The sequence below is a fragment of the Heterodontus francisci genome, chromosome 31 (genome assembly GCF_036365525.1).
Source record: "Heterodontus francisci isolate sHetFra1 chromosome 31, sHetFra1.hap1, whole genome shotgun sequence".
Lineage (NCBI taxonomy): Eukaryota > Metazoa > Chordata > Chondrichthyes > Heterodontiformes > Heterodontidae > Heterodontus > Heterodontus francisci.
The window spans coordinates 39,851,501-39,870,285 of NC_090401.1; the positions used below are offsets into that span (position 1 = coordinate 39,851,501).

Below are 18,785 nucleotides of genomic sequence, written 5' to 3' on the forward strand. Positions count from 1 at the left end.
CACCTTCTCAAGGGCAGTTAGGGATAGGCAATAAATGCTGGCCTAGCCAGTGATGCTCACATCCCACAAACAAATTAAAAACAAATTTCCATCAGGAATCGCTAGATAGTGATCAGGAATGGAAAACCTATCTGCTTTTTGCATTCCTTTGCAAGAGGCACTGAGGTCAGTGCAGAACCCTATTGACCTGGTTGAAATCATCTAACTCAGCACTGACTATGGATTGAACCTGGAACCTTCTTGGTCTATGTGGCATTGTTCCACATTGTGTAATACATTTGCCAAATGCTCCATGAGAGGAGCTCACTTTTTACTGAATATTTACTCATTTAAAATTTCTTCAACTATTAGCAAGGCTAGGTTAAAAGTTTTCACATGATCAAGAAATGCATACTTGCAAACATTCAATACAATATTTAATCAAAAAACAAAAAGAACCAAATAACGCATAAGCAAGAGAATTTTGACAAATGGCCTTCCCAATCCAGTGGGTTTTCAACATGGACTGAACACGCTTCTCATTACATTAATCCTTTGCTAAAATTCAATAGATTTTTGTTCTTTTCCTTTGAACACTTTTTGTGAAATTAGTTCCACATTTTTGAAATGATTGTTAATCTCTGGTCTCTTGTTTCAAAATAGGAGCGATGTTGGTGAATGTCCTCAGATTGTAGTTGCTAGGTGTGGAAACTATATAAGAAAAAAAATTGAATCAGTTCTACTGTTAACTACTTTCAATGCAGCTTACAGCAGACATGAGTCCGCAGAGCAAAACATATTAATAGTTCTTTTAGAGTACTTCTCAGAAAAAGAAACTAGATTTAATGAAAGGTTGATGTACAGCAGTTCACTCATCTTACAGTTACTTTGGCTTTTGTGTCATTTGAAATTGCAGACATCTTAATCTATAACATTATAATTTGAAAGATTTCAGCTTGTGAAGATAAACCAGTGCTTAGTTAAAAAATATTTGATGCCTGTGGCATTGTCATTTAAAATGAGAAGGCATGTTACATTTTAGATTAAAGCCAGAGGTGATTATTTAAAAGGCTTAGTGTTATTTTAGTTTCACTGAGGAAATCCTTGGTGGACCACCAAGTCTGATTTTCTTAGAGACAACCCTGGCTTTTCCAATGATTTACAGAATAGTTTACTGATAAACTGATACCTTTTGCCACTTATCAATTCTATGGCTTGAATCTGCAGGTATGGGCAGCATTTGTGCAATTAACCTGCAGCCCAGTGGAATTGCTTTGCTCTGGTGGTGCTACATCTAGAATGTAGCTTACCTTTTCTTTAGCAGTCCATTCCTTGGAGAGAAAGAACCACAGAAGTGAAGAGAGAAAGAGAAGTGGAGGAGGGACAGAGAAAGAAAAGTGGAAGTAGAGAGACAAAGAGTAGTGAAGGGGCAGATATATTAAAGTCAATGGGAAAGAAATTTGGACAGAATGTAAACAGGCTGTTGATGTGTTATTGCCTACTTAAGATGAATTTCATTGTCATTATTTTTGCAAAGATTGCTATCAGTATCCTTCGGTAAAAGAATGTTAGAAGTTCAGAGATTTCTGGTGGGGCCCAGCCTAACAAAGTTTGAGAACCACTAAATCAGATAGTCTTGTTCAAATTCATTGTTAAGAATGACAGTGGACTTGAGCAATAGTACCAATGCACAGTGCCAGGGAATGCTGGTTCACTTGCCCATCCTAATGAATTCCTGACCTCAGCTGCACCACTATTGACAGATGTAAAATGAGGTAAGGTAACTCCCCAGAAAGAGGGAGAGACAATCATATTGGGCTGCCTTCTACTCTGGCTCAACAGCAATTTAATTGAAGGCCTGGGAGCAAGTAGTTTGCCCACTGATTTGGGTCCAGAGGGTGCATCACCCATTGAGGCCAAAAAAAGGAGAAATAGGAAGATAATAGAACAGTAGAATTCTGCCCAAACGATATTGTTTAAAATACTGGTTGTAACTGATAAGTTCTCAGGCAGAAAAACAAAAGAATGGAAAATTCACCTCCAAAACAGTGGTGCTGCACAATATATTACGTCCACCAGTCAATAATTATTCATAAAATACTCATTCAGTGATGATTTGAACTCGAGTAAAATGTCATTTAGCATAATTAACTCAATAATTAACCCAAAGGGAAATAGGGAACTTCTGTTGTGCACTGGTAGGTTCCTCCTTACCACCAAATATGCTTGGTCGTCGTAGCATTTTAAATCAGGGGGCTGCTTCCAAATATTTAACTTGAGAATAAAACCTGTAAACAAAAAAAGGGAAAGTTGCTAAGGTTGCATCTTTAAAGGCAGACACTTTATCGTTTTAAAAATACTCAAGTTCCACTCAAGGCTTAAGTATCTAAACTGACACTCCAGTGCTATACTGAGGGAGTGCTGCATTGTCAGAGGTGTCATAATTTGGATAAGATGTTAAACTGAGGCTCCATCTATCCGTTCTGGTACTTGAAATCGATGTTGTAATACTCCAGGAAGAGCAGAGAGCCAGTTCCTAGCATTCTGGTCAACATTTTTCCCTCAGCCAAAATCAACCAGAATAACAGACCATTCATTTCATTACTGTTTGTGGGATTTTTCTGTATTCAAAATGACTAACATTTGCCTATATAACAGCCACTGCATTTCAAAGCAGGCCACAATATATGAGATGCCTTGAGACATTTCTGGAAAACATGATAAAGCACTACATAATTCAATTCTCTTTTTCCAAGTGAATTAATCCTGTGGGCACTTTTAAGTCCTTTTATTTGTGTCTATGTCTGCAGCATAGCACTAGTGAGGTGTGGTTTTCTACATTGGGCTCTTCACAATGCTCATGAACAGATGAGGAAAATACCTTGGATGTCGTTATCATTTGCTATTGGTAAAAACAAAATGATGGGCTTTTAAATGTCTTAATTGCAAGACAGTAGTTTCAGGAAGATCTTCTATCACATCATGGAATACGTCTAATATTCCAAAAAGAAAAAGATTTAACAGGCATGCATCATGTGTTTTTCTGGGCTACATATCATTTGGGAAGAGATTAATGCTGAGGAATGGGAGTCTGATGTTTAGATTCATCTTTGGATGATTCAAAGCCAGATTCAAATTTGAACTTATCAGGATATTTGTCTTTCCAAGATAAGAGGAAATGCTAAATTCAATATAAAGAAAAAAATATATTTTAAATACTGTTATTAACTACTGATAGTTATTTCTTAGTTCTCAGGATGTGGGGAACATTGTCAAGGCTACATTTATTGTCTATTCAAAGTTGCTCTGACAGAGAGATGACTATTGATGAGGCAGTAGCAGGTAAGTGGGCTGAGAATGCTTCCTTGAGGAACACCTGCAGTGATGATTTGGGGCTGTGATGTCAACCACAACCCTCTTCTTTTGAGACTAGTATGACTCTAGCCACCAGAGAGTTTTCCTTTTGGTCTTCATTGACTTCAGTTTTGTTGGGGATCCTTGGTGCCACACTGGTCAAATGCTGCCTTGATGTTGAAGGCACCTATTCACACCTCTCTTCTGGAATTTAGCTCACCTCAATGTCTCGGTTAAGGTTATAATGAGATCTGTCGCCAAACAGTTTTGGTAAAATCTGAACTAAGAATTAGTGAACAAGTTATAGGTGAATAGGTGTCACTTGTGGCACTATTGATGACTCTTACAATTAATTTGCATATGATTGTGAGGTTGCTATTCAGGTGGTACATGTTAGATTTGTTGTGGCTAGCACACACTTGGGAAATCTTCCGGGTAGACACCAATGTTATAGCTGTACTGGAACAGCTTGGTTAGAGGAACAACTAGCTCTGGTACACAGGTCTTTTACACTGCAGCCAGGGTGTTTCAGGGCCCATAGTCTTTGTGCACTCAGCTACTTCATAATGTCATGTAGATTGAACTAAATTGGCCAGACACTGGTATGATGGTGGGGACCTTGGGAGGATGTTGAGTGAGTTCATCCACACGGTACTGTGGCCGACGATACTTGAAAACACTTGCCTTGTCTCTAGCACTCATATGTTGGGCTCTACTATTGTTGTGGATAGTGGTGTCCATGGACACTCCACCTCCTGGTTGTGTACCACCATTTGATCAAATGTTGTAGAGTTACAAAGCTCTGCTCTGATCTGTTAATTGTGGAACTGCCTAGCTCTATCTACAGCCTGTTGCTTTAAATGTTTCACATGCTGGCGGGCCTGTACAGTAGTTTCACATGGATTATACCTCATTCTAAAACAAGGCTGTCCAACCCTTTCGGGCGGAGGACCGCATTACGATTCTTGCTCGGCCCGGGTTGGGGGCCGGTGAGCAAATTTCGAAGAGATGAGGGCATTAAAAATTTATCTTACTAAGAAAAACAACAGCAAATGTGCATTTTTGTGAAGAAACTTTAAATAAAACTAATTTATTAACTTACATTCTCGTCACTATATTGAAAACTGATTTAGTGACATACCAGGCATTGGTTTTGCTTGCATAAGTAGTCAATCTCTGCCTGCACACTTGACGTAGCGATGCAGAGTACTCTGGATGGATATCCATCTGTCAGGACTGATCTTGATCTCTCTCTAGGTCTCTCCCTCTGATCCCCCCTCTCTGTGTTGTTCCTCCCTCTCTGTGCCATCCTCCCTGTCTGTGTTCGCACCCCCCCCATTCCCCCTCTCTCTCTGTTCCCCCTCTCTCTCTCTGTTTTCCCCCATACTTTCTGTTCCCCTTCTTTGTTTTCCCCCTCTGTCTTTTCCCCCTCTCTCTGCTTTCTCCCCTCTCTCTGCTTTCTCCCCTCTCTCTGCTTTCTCCCCTCTCTCTTTGTTTTCCCCTCTCTCTTTGTGTTCCCTCTCTGTCTTTCCCCCCTCTCTCTATTTCCCCTCTCTCTCTGTTTCCCCCTCTCTCTCTTTGTTTCCCCCCCCCACCGTCCCCACTACTCCCTCTCTCTGTTCCCCTTCTCTATTTCCCCTCTCTCTCTGTTTTCCCCTCTCTCTCTCTGTCCCCCTCTTTCTTTGTTCCCCCCCCCCTCTCTCTGTTCCCTACCACCACCCCCACCTCTCTCTCTCTGACAGTTGCACTGAGCGGGAGTACACTGCACTGCAGCTTTGTGCTCAATCAGTTTGTTCAAAACATCACGCTGAGTTTCACGGCTGACAGCTGCTGAAGCAGGAACGTGCTTCCCAACATCGAACAGATACTGGGTTTTCCGGCGGTCTTTTTAAAAAAGGTCAGTAAACCCCTTAAATAAGGTGAGAAAACTGTACACAGTACTTTAGGTGCAGTCTCACCAATGCCCTGTACAGTTATAGCAAGACTTCCCTACTTTTATACTCCATTCCCCTTGCAAAAAAGGCCAACATTCCATTTACCTTCCTAATTACTTGCTTTACTTGCATGCAGACCTTTTGTGATTCATGTACAAGGGCACCCAGGTCCCTCAGTACTGCTGCATTCTGCAATCACTCTCCATGTAAATAATGTTCTGCTTTTCTATTCTTGCTGCCAAAGTAGACAACCTCATATTTTCCCACATTATACTCCATCTGTCAAATTTTTGCCCACTCACTTTCAATTCTAGCATTTTTCCAACGACAGACATTAGGCTAACTGGCCTATAGTTTCTTGCTTTCTGTCTCCCTCCTTTCTTGAGTAGAGGTGTTACACCTGTCCAGAATCTAGGGAATTTTGGAAGATTACAACCAATGCATCACTATCTCTGCAGCCACTTCCTTTAGACCCTTGGATGCAGGCCATCAGGTCCAGGGGACATATCAGCCTTTAGTCCCATTAATATTCACATTACTTTTTCTCTAGTGTGATAGTGATTGTTTTAAATTCCTCCCCTTCTTTTGCCTCCTGATTTTCTACTACTTTTGGGATGCTTTTTGATTCTTCTACTGTGAAGGTGGATACAAAATACTTGTTCAAAGCCTCTGCCATTTCCTCCTTTCCCATTATTAATTCCCCAGTCTCACACTCGAAGGGACCAATGCTCACTTTAGCTACTTTTTTTCCTTTTTATATATTTGTAGAAGCTTTTACTGTCTGTTTTTATATTTCTTGCTAGTTTTCTCCAATTTCTCACTATTTATTATTTTTTAGTCATCCTTTGCTGGTTTCTAAAATTTGCCCAATCTTCGAACCTACCACTAATCTTCACGGCATTGTACACCTTTTCTTTCAATTTGATACCACCCGTAACTTCCTTTTTAGCCACAGATGGTGCATCCTTTCTTCCTCAATTAAGTATATCTTTGTTGAGAGTTATGAAATATCTCCTTAATTATCAGCCACTACTTCTCTACCATTTTACCTTTTAACCTATTTTGCCAGTCCACGACACTCTGCATTGAAGCAGGGATACTTTGCTGCCTTGATGGAGGCTGAATGATATGATTCTGTGAGTATGACAATATTAGGCTGTTGCTCGACTAGTCTATAGAACAGCTCTCCCAACTTGGCCACCAAATGTTGGTGAAGAGGACTTTGCATGTTTGATTGGGCTGAGTCATCACCAATAGGTCTGCCTAATTTTCTTCATATCATTGAGTTCTGTAGTACAAGAACAAAGAACAAATAAAATTACAGCACAGGAATAGGCCCTTCGGCCCTCCAAGCCTACGCCGATCCAAATCCTCTATCTAAACCTGTCGCCTATTTTCTAAGGGTCTGTATCTCTTTACTTCCTGCCCATTCATGTATCTGTCTAGATGCATCTTAAAAGACGCTATCGTGCCCGCGTCTACCACCTCCGCTGGTAAAGCGTTCCATGCACCCACCACCCTCTGCGTAAAGAAATTTCCACGCATATCCCCCCTAAACTTTTCCCCTTTCACTTTGAACTCGTGTCCCCTTGTAATTGAATCCCCCACTCTGGGAAAAAGCTTCTTGCTATCCACTCTGTCTATACCTCTCATGATTTTGTACACCTCAATCAGGTCCCCCCTCAACCTCCGTCTTTCTAATGAAAATAATCCTAATCTACTCAACCTCTCTTCATAGCTAGCGCCCTCCATACCAGGCAACATCCTGGTGAATCTCCTCTGCACCCTTTCCAAAGCATCCACATCCTTTTGGTAATGTGGCGACCAGAACTGCACGCAGTATTCCAAATGTGGCCGAACCAAAGTCCTATACAACTGCAACATGACCTGCCAACTCTTGTACTCAATACCCCGTCCGATGAAGGAAAGCATGCCGTATGCCTTCTTGACCACTCTATTGACCTGCGTTGCCACCTTCAGGGAACAATGGACCTGAACACCCAAATCTCTCTGTACATCAATTTTCCCCAGGACTTTTCCATTTACTGTGTAGTTCACTCTTGAATTGGATCTTCCAAAATGCATCACCTCGCATTTGCCCTCATTGAACTCCATCTGCCATTTTTCTGCCCAACTCTCCTGTCTATCTATATTCTGCTGTATTCTCTGACAGTCCCCTTCAGTATCTGCTACTCCACCAATCTTAGTGTCGTCTGCAAACTTGCTAATCAGACCACCTATACTTTCCTCCAAATCATTTATGTATATCACAAACAACAGTGGTCCCAGCATGGATCCCTGTGGAACACCACTGGTCACATGTCTCCATTTTGAGAAACTCCCTTCCACTGCTACTCTCTGTCTCCTGTTGCCCAGCCAGTTCTTTATCCATCTAGCTAGTACACCTTGGACCCCATGCGCCTTCACTTTCTCCATCAGCCTACCATGGGGAACCTTATCAAACGCCTTACTGAAGTCCATGTATATGACATCTACAGCCCTTCCCTCATCAATCAACTTTGTCACATCCTCAAAGAATTCTATTAAGTTGGTAAGACATGACCTTCCCTGCACAAAACCATGTTGCCTATCACTGATAAGCCCATTTTCTTCCAGATGGGAGTAGATCCTATCCCTCAGTATCTTCTCCAGCAGCTTCCCTACCACTGACGTCAGGCTCACCGGTCTATAATTACCTGGATTATCCCTGCTACCCTTCTTAAACAAGGGGACAACATTAGCAATTCTCCAGTCCTCCGGGACCTCACCAGTGTTTAAGGATGTTGCAAAAATATCTGTTAAGGCCCCAACTATTTCCTCTCTCGCTTCCCACAGTAACCTGGGATAGATTCCATCCGGACCTGGGGACTTGTCCACCTTAATGCCTTTTAGAATACCCAACACTTTCTCCCTCCTTATGCCGACTTGACCTAGAGTAATCAAACATCTGTCCCTAACCTCAACATCCGTCATGTCCCTCTCCTCAGTGAATACCGATGCAAAGTACTCGTTTAGAATCTCACCCATTTTCTCTGACTCCACGCATAACTTTCCTCCTTTGTCCTTGAGTGGGCCAATCCTTTCTCTAGTTACTCTCTTGCTCCTTATATATGAATAAAAGGCTTTGGGATTTTCCTTAACCCTGTTTGCTAAAGATATTTCATGACCCCTTTTAGCCCTCTTAATTCCTCGTTTCAGATTGTGCCTACAATCCCGATATTCTTTCAAAGCTTCGTCTTTCTGCAGCCGCCTAGACCTTATGTATGCTTCCTTTTTCCTCTTAGCTAGTCTCACAATTTCACCTGTCATCCATGGTTCCCTAATCTTGCCATTTCTACCCCTCATTTTCACAGGAACATGTTTCTCCTGCACGCTAATCAACCTCTCTTTAAAAGCCTCCCACATATCAAATGTGGATTTACCTTCAAATTACTTACGATCTGCTAAACCACTACAGAGGGCATTAAAAATCAATCACTAAGTGTGGGATTAAAGTCACAAGTAGGCTAGACTGGGTGGAGGGGACAGACCCCTTTCCCTGAAGGACATTCTTCCAAACTTTGATAAAGATTGTTAAAAGAACAGTTTTTTTAAAAGAATTGTAATTTTATTGACACATCCATCACCCACTAAAATATGGGATTAATGTAGGATTAGTATAAATGGGTGGTTGTTGGTCGGCACAGACTCTGTGGGCCGAAGGGCCTGTTTCATCGCTGTATCTCTCTCTGACTCTAAAACTATGCTATTGAAAGAGACACTGGTGCAATGACCTACATGACCAGTAGATGGAGCTATTGTGCTCCTTTATTAAAGTTGCATACCTGATATGGCTCAGTTGCTAAATACATTGTCTGAGATAATACTGAATCAGGAAGCTGCTATGTTCCATATCTCTCAATCTGCAAACTTGAAAATCACTAACACCTCCAAAAATAAGAACCACTTTATTTATACAATGTTGTTATGATTATTTAAATAACATTTTCATTTATTACTTCTGCACATGTGTTGTTATAGTTTTTGCACAATTAAATTAAGGAAGTTTCATTTTGGAATGCATTTAATTTGTTAAGCCTGTTTTTTTTTAGGTTAATGCCACCTCAGGTTCACCACTGCTCCTTTGAGATCAGTATCACAATTCAAGCATTAATTCACAAATATGTTCCCCACCTCTCTGTGATTACTGTCACCAATCTGTCTCTGCCAAAATCCACAAGAATTATTGCAGGTTTGCCTCTACGCTCCATTATTCCCCTAGTAAAGGTAAGCTTTTCATTCCAGAAAGCAAGTGTCACAAGAGTAAGCCATGTAACTAAGTTCTTTCATCAATGATAGACTCTCTCACCTTGGCTGACCATGCAATTCCTAAAGACATCACCATTGTTTATGAGGACACCACTAGCATTCACAAGGCTGTTGCTATTATCCTTAATCTAGTCCAGCAGAATATATAACCAAATTTAATGTGACTCCTTTCCTTGCCTATAAAAAAACTATCTCTCCTCGTTCTTTTTATCCTGTATGTAGCTTTTGACATACAGGGAGGCGGTGGCGTAGTGGTATTATCACTGGACTAGTAACCCAGAGACTCAGGGTATTGATCTGGAGACATGGGTTCGAATCCCACCACAGCAGAAGCTGGAATTTGAATTTAATTAATAAATCTGGAATTAAAAGCTAATCTAATGATGGCCATGAAACCGTTGTCGATTGTTGTAAAAACCCATCTGGTTCACTAATGTCCTTTAGGGAAGGAAATCTGCTGTCCTTGCCTGGTCTGGCCTACATGTGACTCCAGACCCACAGCAATGTGGTTAACTCTTACATGCCCTCTGAAATGGCCTAGCAAGCCACTCAGTTGTACCTAACCACGACGAAGTCAATAAAAAGGAATGAAACTGGACGGACCACCTGGCATCGACCTAGGCACCGGAAACTACAACGGCAAACCCAGCCCTGTTGACCCTGCAAAGTCCTCCTTACTAACATCTGGGGGCTTGTACCAAAGTTGCGAGTACTGTCCCACAGACTAGTCAAGCAACAGCCTGACATAGTCATACTCACGGAATCATACCTTACAATGTCCCAGACGCTGCAATCACTATCCCTGGGCATGTCCTGTCCCACCAGCAGGACAGATGCAGCAGAGGTGGCGGGATAGTGGTATACAGTAGGGAGGGAGTTGCCCTGGGAGTCCTCAACATCGACTCTGGACCCCATGAAGTCTCATGGCATCAGGTCAAACATGGGCAAGGTAACCTCCTACTGATTGCCAAATACCGCCCTCCCTCAGCTGATGAGTCAGTACTCCTCCATGTTGAACACCACTTGGAGGATGCACTGAGGGTGGCAAGGGCACAAAATGTAATCTGGGAGGGGGACTTCAATGTCCATCACCAACAGTGGCTTGGTAGCAGCACTACTGACCGAGCTGGCCGAATACTAAAGGACATAGCTGCTAGACTGGGTCTGCAGCAGGTGGTGGACGAACCAACACAAGGGAAAAACATACTTGACCTGTCCCCATCAATCTGCCTGCCACAGATGCTTCTGTCCATGACTGTATTGGTAGGAGCGACCACCGCACAGTCCTTGTGGAGACGAAGTCCCGCATTCACATTGGAGATACCGCCCATCGTGTTGTGTGGCACTATCACCGTGCTAAATGGGATAGATTTCGAACAGATCTAGCAATGCAAAACTGGGCATCCGTGAGGTGCTGTGGGTCATCAGCACCAGCAGAATTGTATGCAACCACAATCTGTAACCTCATGGCCCAGCATATCCCCCACTCTACCATAACCATCAAGCCAGAAGACCAACCCTGGTTCACTGAAGAGTGCAGGAGGGTATGCCAGGAGCAGCACCAGGCATACCTCAAAATAAGGTGTCAACCTGGTGAAGCTACAACACAGGACTACTTACATGCCGAACTGCATAAGCAGCATGCAATAGACAGAGCTAAGCAATCCCATAACCAACGGATCAGCTCTAAGCTCTGCAGTCCTGCCACATCCAGCCATGAATGGTGGTGGACAATTAAACAACTAACTGGAGGAGGTGGCTCCACAAATATCCCCATCCTCAATGGTACGGGAGCCCAGCACATTAGTGCGAAAAATAAGGCAGAAGCATTTGCATCAATCTTCAGCCAGAAGTGCCAAGTTGATGATCCATCTCTGCCTCCTCCTGAAGTCCCCAGCATTACAGATGCCATACTTCAGCCAATTCGATTCACTCCGCGTGATATCAAGAAACGACTGAAGGCACTGGATACTGCAAAGGCTATGGGTCCTGACAATATTCCGGCAATAGTACTGAAGAACTGTGCTCCAGAACTTGCCACAACCCTAGCCAAGCTGTTCCAGTACAGGTATAATACTGGCATCTACCCAGCAATGTGGAAAATTGTAAGGCAGCATTTGACCGAGTATGGCATCAAGATGCCCTAGCAAAACTGGAGTCAATGGGAAACAGTGGGAAAACTCTCTGCTGGTTGGAGTCATACCTAGCACAAAGGAAGATGCCTGTGGTTGTTGGAGGTCAATCATCTGAGCTCCAGGACATCACTGCAGGAGTTCCTCAGGGTAGTGTCCGAGGCCCAACCATCTTCAGCTGCTTCATCAATGACCTTCCTTCAATCATAAGGTCAGAAGTGGGGATGTTTACAGATGATTGCACAATGTTCAGCACCATTCACAACTCCTCAAACACTGAAGCAGTCCGTGTAGAAATGCAGCAAGACCTGGACAATATCCAGGCTTGGGCAGATAAGTGGCAAGTAACATTTGCGCCACACAAGTTCCAGGTAATGACCATCTCCAACAAGAGAGAATCTAACCATTTCCCCTTGACATTCAATGGCATTACCAGTGCTGAATCCCCCACTAGCAACATCTTAGGGGCTACCATTGAGCAGAAACTGAACTGGAGTAGCAATATAAATACCGTGGCTACAAGAGCAGGTCAGCGGCTAGGAATTCTGCGGCAAGTAACTCACCTCCTGACTCCCCAAAGCCTGTCCATCATCTACAAGGCACAAGTCAGGAGTGTGATGGAATACTCTCCACTTGCCTGGATGGGTGCAGCTCCAACAACACTCAAGAAGCTCGACACCATCCAGAACAAAGCAGCCTGCTTGATTGGCACCCCATCCACAAACATTCACTCCCTCCACCACCGACTCACAGTGGCAGCAGTGTGTACCATCTACAAGATGCACTGCAGCAATGCACCAAGGCTCCTTCGACAGCACCTTCCAAACCCACGACCTCAAAGGACAAGAGCAGCTGATGCATAGGAACATCACCATCTGCAAGTTCCTGTCTAAGTCACACACCATCCTGACTTGGAGCTATATCGCCATTCCTTCAATGTCGCTGGGTCAAAATCCTGGCAAAACCCATTCCTAACAGCACTGTGGGTGTACCTACCTCACATGGACTGCAGCGGTTCAAGGAGGCAGCTCACCACCACCTTCTCAAGGGCAATTAGGGATGGGCAATAAATGCTGGCATTGCCAGTGACGCCCACATCCCATGAATGAATGAAAAAAAACATGTCTGACCACACCATCATCCTTCAATGTCTCTCCACTGTCGTTCAGCTGGTGGGACTGGGCACCCTGGTTCCATTCTTGTCTATCCAGCCACCTGCAGTGGCTTCTCTTCCTGTTCCCGCCCCATTACCTCAGGTGTCCCCCAAGGATTCATTCTTGGTTCCCTTCTATTTCTCACACATACTACTCCTCGGCAACACCATCCAAAAATGCAGTGACAGTTTCCACATGTATGCAAACAACACCCAACTTTAATTTGCCGCCACCTCCTGCTATCCTCCACTGTGTAAATTGCCAGACTGCTTGTCCAACATCCAGTAATGGAAAAGCCAAAATTTCCTCCAACTAAATATTGGGAAGACTGAACCCATTTTGGTCCCCACCACTAACTTTGTTTCCTAGCCACCGAAACCATCCTTCTCCCTGGCAACTGTCTCAGGCTGAACCAGACTGCTCATAATCTTGATGGCATATTTGACCCGGAGATGAGCTTCTGACCACATATCTGCGCCATAAAACTGCCTATTTCCACCTCCGTAACATTGCCTAACTCCACCCCACCTCAACTCATCTGCTGCTGAAACCCCATAGAAACTCCACACTTTAGTTATCTCTAGACTTGACTATTCCAATGCACTCCTGGCCAGCCTTGCACATTCTACCCTTGGTAAACCTGAGGCCCTCCCAAACTCTGCTGCCCATTGTCCTAACTTGCAACAAGTCCTGTTCACCCATCACCCCTGTGCTCGCTGACCTACATCAGCTCCAGGTTAAGCAATGCCTCAATTTTAAAACTCTCCTCCTTGTTTTCAAATTCCTCATAGCTGTTATCTTCCCGATCTCTGTAACCTCCACCAGCCCTACAACCCTCCAATATCTGCACTGCTCCAATTCTGGCCTCTTGAGCATTCCCAATATTATTCACTCCCCCATTGGAAGCCGTGGCTTCAGCTGCCAAGGCCCTAAGCTCTGGAACTCCCTCTGTAAACCACTCCAAATCTCTTTCCCATTAAGACGCTCTTTAAAATCTACCTCTTTGGCCAAATGTTTGGTCATTGGCCCTAGTATTTCCTTATGAGGCTCGGTGTCAAATTTTGTTAACACTCCTATGAAGCACCTTGGGACATTTTATGACATTTGAGGCACTATGCAAACACAAGTTGTTGTTGCCATGAAATTCTGCAAGGCAAAGAGCTGCATTCTAAGAATGTCCTTCTAGATACTAATTTAATGTTGGCAGTGACACAAATCTGCTTGTGTAGCTTGGCAACTGATGAAAAATACCAAGAATATCATTGGGTGGGAGAAGGCTCGGTTTTTAAGTTCCTGACATCACTCAGATCTAGTTAAGGCATTTTCCGGCACACAGATGTTGTACCATCATCTCATAAATGACAGCAGCGTAATTGAAATTCTATCTATATAAGGTATTTCACTCTCTCACCTGTGATTAATCCTGTTAGAAGGCTCATTGCCATGGTAATAAACATAGTTGTTTGCCAGTAGTCAGCATGCAATGTCTTACTGAAAGCAAAAAAACACAGTGCTTAAAATTGTGCCAGGAAGAAAACTATGGGTGTACATTTTACAAGTCTGCATTGCCGGTGGGGAGTCCAACCCGCCAGCAGCAGAAATTGGTCATTCAGTCACACAGTACTAAAATGAATACTGACAAAATGGTGAGTAGAGCACGCCTGAATTTCTGATTTGTGCTACGGGTGGAATTGTAAAATTACACTCTCTTTTAGAAGTTGCAGATCACAGGAGGCATGATAACCTGTCTACAATGTTGTTGATTCTTGGCAAAATACAGAATGCTTTATACTTACTGAAATGACGTGACTGCTGGGGAATCGGATACTTTTCCAACTTTGCAACTACTGTCAACATTAAACATGAGCCCTGGAATCCTGCAACACTTCAAAGCCAATCTCTGCCACAAGCCAATCAATTTCTGAAAGATGGAATAGAATCATGGAGCTGAACTTTTGGGCCCCATCAAGGTCGGGAATGGAGGTGGATGCGGTCCGAAAATACCGGCACCTTCCGGCATGCCACTTTCCCAAACCTGTTCCCAGCGCCGGTCATTTTTGCGGAGGCGTGTTTGGGGCCAGCAGGGCTACCAATCCCCACAAGGCAGGTAGCCGATTAGGTTCATTAAGAGCCTAGTTCGGTGTAAGTAAAGGAGGCTGACTGGACTTTTCCAGTTGGCCTCCAGTGTCCCCGCACAGGCAAGGAGCAGTTTAGCTGCCAGAGGTGGGCACCCAGTGGCAATCCAGGTGGCCAGCACTCCTAGAGGCCCTCCATGCCTACCTGGGTGTGACAGCAGCCACAAGCTGCCCTATTGAGGGGCTCCCCTATCTCACCCCACACCCCACAGAGGTGGCCCGGGCTGCAAGAACCATTTTTTAATTAAAGTTTTTGAAAAGTTGGTGAATGAGCATCTCCATGTTGAAGCGCCCTCTTTGTTATTTACCTGCCATCACAGCCTGCTGTGCCTCTCAAGCTGGAAGGCCTCTGATTGGTCCCTCCAGATTCAAAAGCCTTCCCGTCCGCCATCCTTATTTGGACAGAGAACTTGTCTCCAGGCCAATTAAGGGGGCACCTCTGTGAAAATCCAAATAAGTGACGGTTACCTCCCACCCCCACCCCTCCACCCCCCACCCCGCCCCCGAGGGGTGAGGTTGGGATCTGGAAACAGTCCTAACTTCTGTTTCCCACCCTCATAGGGAAAATCCAGCCCCATGGAATCGTACAGCATAGAAGAGGCTACTTGGCCTATTGTGCATGTGCGGCTCTTCAAAAGAGCTCTCTAATTCAGTCAATTTAGCAAAGGAATGTAGATTCTGGGACACATTTCCAAGTGAGCTAAATACGTTTATGTCATAAGAATACTGTAACAGCAGACATTTTTAGATTCAAGAACTCTTGAGCATTAAACTTATGGTCTCTGATGAGGAGGAAAGGATATAGAGAGCAGCAGCAAAACAAAAGCTAAAGCGGAGACTGCAGTGGTCGGCAGCAGAGCAGGAACCAACTTGCCCACAGACGACCAATCAATTTGTAGTCAGCCAGCTTCCTGTACCTAAACAGCCAGCCGACAGATAATCAATCAGACTGTAGCTACCTACCCACGCTGCAACGGTTGCATACAACATTTCTGTGGTATTTTCAGCAAAGATTACTGCCCTCCCAAACTTCTGCATTTAAATTTAGAAAAGGAATGTTCCAATTTTTTCAGTTCAGCCCATAGTAATGGTGGACCTCTTCCCCGCAGCCATGAAACACTCTATTCTTTAGACTATTCCACCTGATAGGTGGAGCATTGGCCCAGGTATTAATTTGTAACTGAAAATCAGGTTCAAAGACAAATCAATAAAACCAGCAAATCAGCAGCATTTGTTTGGGAATGGGTTAAACACTCAAATACAGCCTCTTTCCAATTCTGTGCAGGGGAGAAATTCTGTGGCAATTTCCACTGCTTTAGAATCATGGAGCTCTGGTCCTGGTACTCAGGGATGCCTTGGGCCAGATACACAGTGAAGCTCTTTTTAGTCTGCCACAACAATGTATTGTAACGCAAACCTCAAGAAAGGAACCTCATACACCCTTTTTCTATTTTCACACCAGCAGAGACAAATTTCAGGGCCATAAAGGAAATCCACTTGCACCTTACATTCAAATGTATGTTTATTTATTAGCAAACTGACAAATCCTGCAGCTGAGACTGTTGTCTTGCACATCCCCAAAGGCTTGTATACTTGGAGGGGTAACCGCTTGCCAACTGGCTTAGCACTTATAAACTCACTGAACACGGCTTGTTCAGAGTGAGGCAAATTACATTGTTCTCTTACCTTTCTGTAAAGCTACAATTTTCTGTGGGGGCAGAAATCCAAAAGCTTCAGGAATCGCATAAGACATGAGGTCACTTATGGGGAACAGCGTGAGACCAATGAAAAATAAGGATGGCTCATTAAAAGTAACCTCAACCCTATCTCAGAGACTGACATGCTTGCTTGGATCAATGGAAAACCAACTTTACCACAATCTGTGTAACGTGAGAGTGCTTGATTTTGACACAGGTACAAAAAGCGGAAATGGCTTCAGCACAAATTCACAGAAAAAGGAAGGAATTGGGAAAAGAAATGGAAGATTTCTCTACTTAAGGGCAAACTAGACTAAAAATTAATTTTTTAAAAAAGAGGGAACAAATTAACAGAACTTGTTGAAAATTAAAGTGAAATTTCACTTATAAAGCAAAACAGGTCACACTAGAATAAAAATTATGCTGCGTATTAAAAGCTTCAAGATACTTATTACATTTATATGACAAACCCTTCATTAAAATGTTGGATAAAATCATTTGGTATGAATGCTTTACACACTTGAATGCTTATATTGCACAGCAAAAGGCCTTAGACATTTTGTTTAGTGTAAAGTTTGAAAATATACCTTTGCAAATCCTCACTGGAAGGCACTGAAAGTATGATGATGTACACTATGCCTCCTATGATTCCAGGTAAGCCGTGGGTATATAAAACACCACAGGTATCATGCAGGCCCAAATATAATTCAAATCTGCCCTAGAAGAGATGTTAAAATTGTTAGATGTTGTCTATACATACAGACAAAGAAGAGAGGAAACTAAACAATACTTTAGAGTGCTTTGAATAAGACTGCCACAAATAAAAACTGGCAAATGCAATAATAGATCTTTGACAGTGAAAGTGTGATCAGTTTGACAGTGGATGCATTTTTAAGAAATGGTCTTTTAAAATCTTTTCTCCCCTCCTCCCGTGAAACTGTTGACTCTTGTTGGTGTACAGTTTCACATATGTCTGCAACCGTCTGGTACCTGACCCAACTGCCCATTCTTCACACGGAAGCTTTGACAGTGAGCATCACCAGGCAGCTCAACTTTGGACATGTGCCAAAGCTAAGCACATGCCTACTTACTCTCCACACGTGTGCACTCTCCAGTGCCATCACTGGACAACGATCAGCAGTCGGAACTTTGGCTGCATGAATATTTTTTCTGTCTTGTTATAGCAACTCAGTTGTTAAACCAGTTATGACAAGCCAACTCAGCACAAACTAGAGATCAAACCTAGGACCTTGCAGTCTGCATGGATGAATGCATTCTTACATTGACATATGCTTACTGCATTTGGCTTGCTTAGCGAGGGAGCTTCTCAAGCAGACTTTCTACAAACTGCTCCTGATAGCCATCTGTGCTTGAACAGTAAGTGCCATAAAATCCAGTAAATTGCTTGCATTAGTCTAAAAGATGCACTTCTGAATTTATGTGGGGCAGCCAGTCAATATATGATCAGCATGTTGACAATAGGAACAGGAGTTGGCCATTTAGCCCCTTGAGTCTGTTCCATCATTCAATGAGATCATATCTGATCTGCAACCTAATTCCACATGCCTGCCTTTACTCCATATTCCTTAATACCTTTGGTCCACAAAAAGCTATCAACCTCAGTTTTATAAAATAACAATTGATCTAGCATCAATTGCCATTGCAGAAGAGGGTTCCAAACTTCTACCACCCTTTGCATGAAGAAGTGTTTCCTAATTTCTCTCCTGAAATGTCTGGCTCCAATTTTTTGATTATGACCCCTAGTCCTAGACTCCCCACCTAATAGGAATAGTTTCTCCCAATCTACCCTATCTGTTCCCCTTAATGTCTTGATAACTTCAATCAACTCACCCTTAACCTTCTAAATTTGAGGGAATATTACCCTAGTTTGTTTAATCTCTCCTTGTAGTCCATTGGAGTCCAGGTACCATTCTAGTAAATCTAAACTGCATTCTCTCCAAGGCCAATATTTCCTTCCTAAGGTGTGGTGCCCAGAACTGAACACAGAACTCCAGTTGTGAAACTCGAAGTCTACTTAAAAACTTACAGAAAACCATTGGATTCATGATTCTGTTTTACAGGACCTTTTGCC

At 43.2% G+C, this 18,785-nt stretch overlaps 1 protein-coding gene across 2 annotated transcripts in view; it reads right to left on the minus strand.

Moving 5' to 3' along the window:
• Positions 1–399: 399 nt before the first annotated feature.
• Positions 400–18,785, minus strand: part of rhd (Rh blood group, D antigen) — a 43,018-nt gene continuing 24,632 nt past the window's right edge. The window contains exons 7-10 of one of the 2 annotated variants that reach the window (XM_068011352.1): positions 17,281–17,411; positions 14,273–14,352; positions 2,194–2,267; positions 400–690 (exon numbers count right to left, since the gene is read on the minus strand). In XM_068011352.1, the coding sequence (XP_067867453.1) occupies positions 664–690; positions 2,194–2,267; positions 14,273–14,352; positions 17,281–17,411 (312 nt within the window). In that variant the 3' untranslated portion in view covers positions 400–663. Of the gene's footprint in view, positions 691–2,193; positions 2,268–6,316; positions 6,556–14,272; positions 14,353–17,280; positions 17,412–18,785 lie in introns of those variants that run through there. The other variant, XR_010968902.1, reaches the window with a different exon arrangement.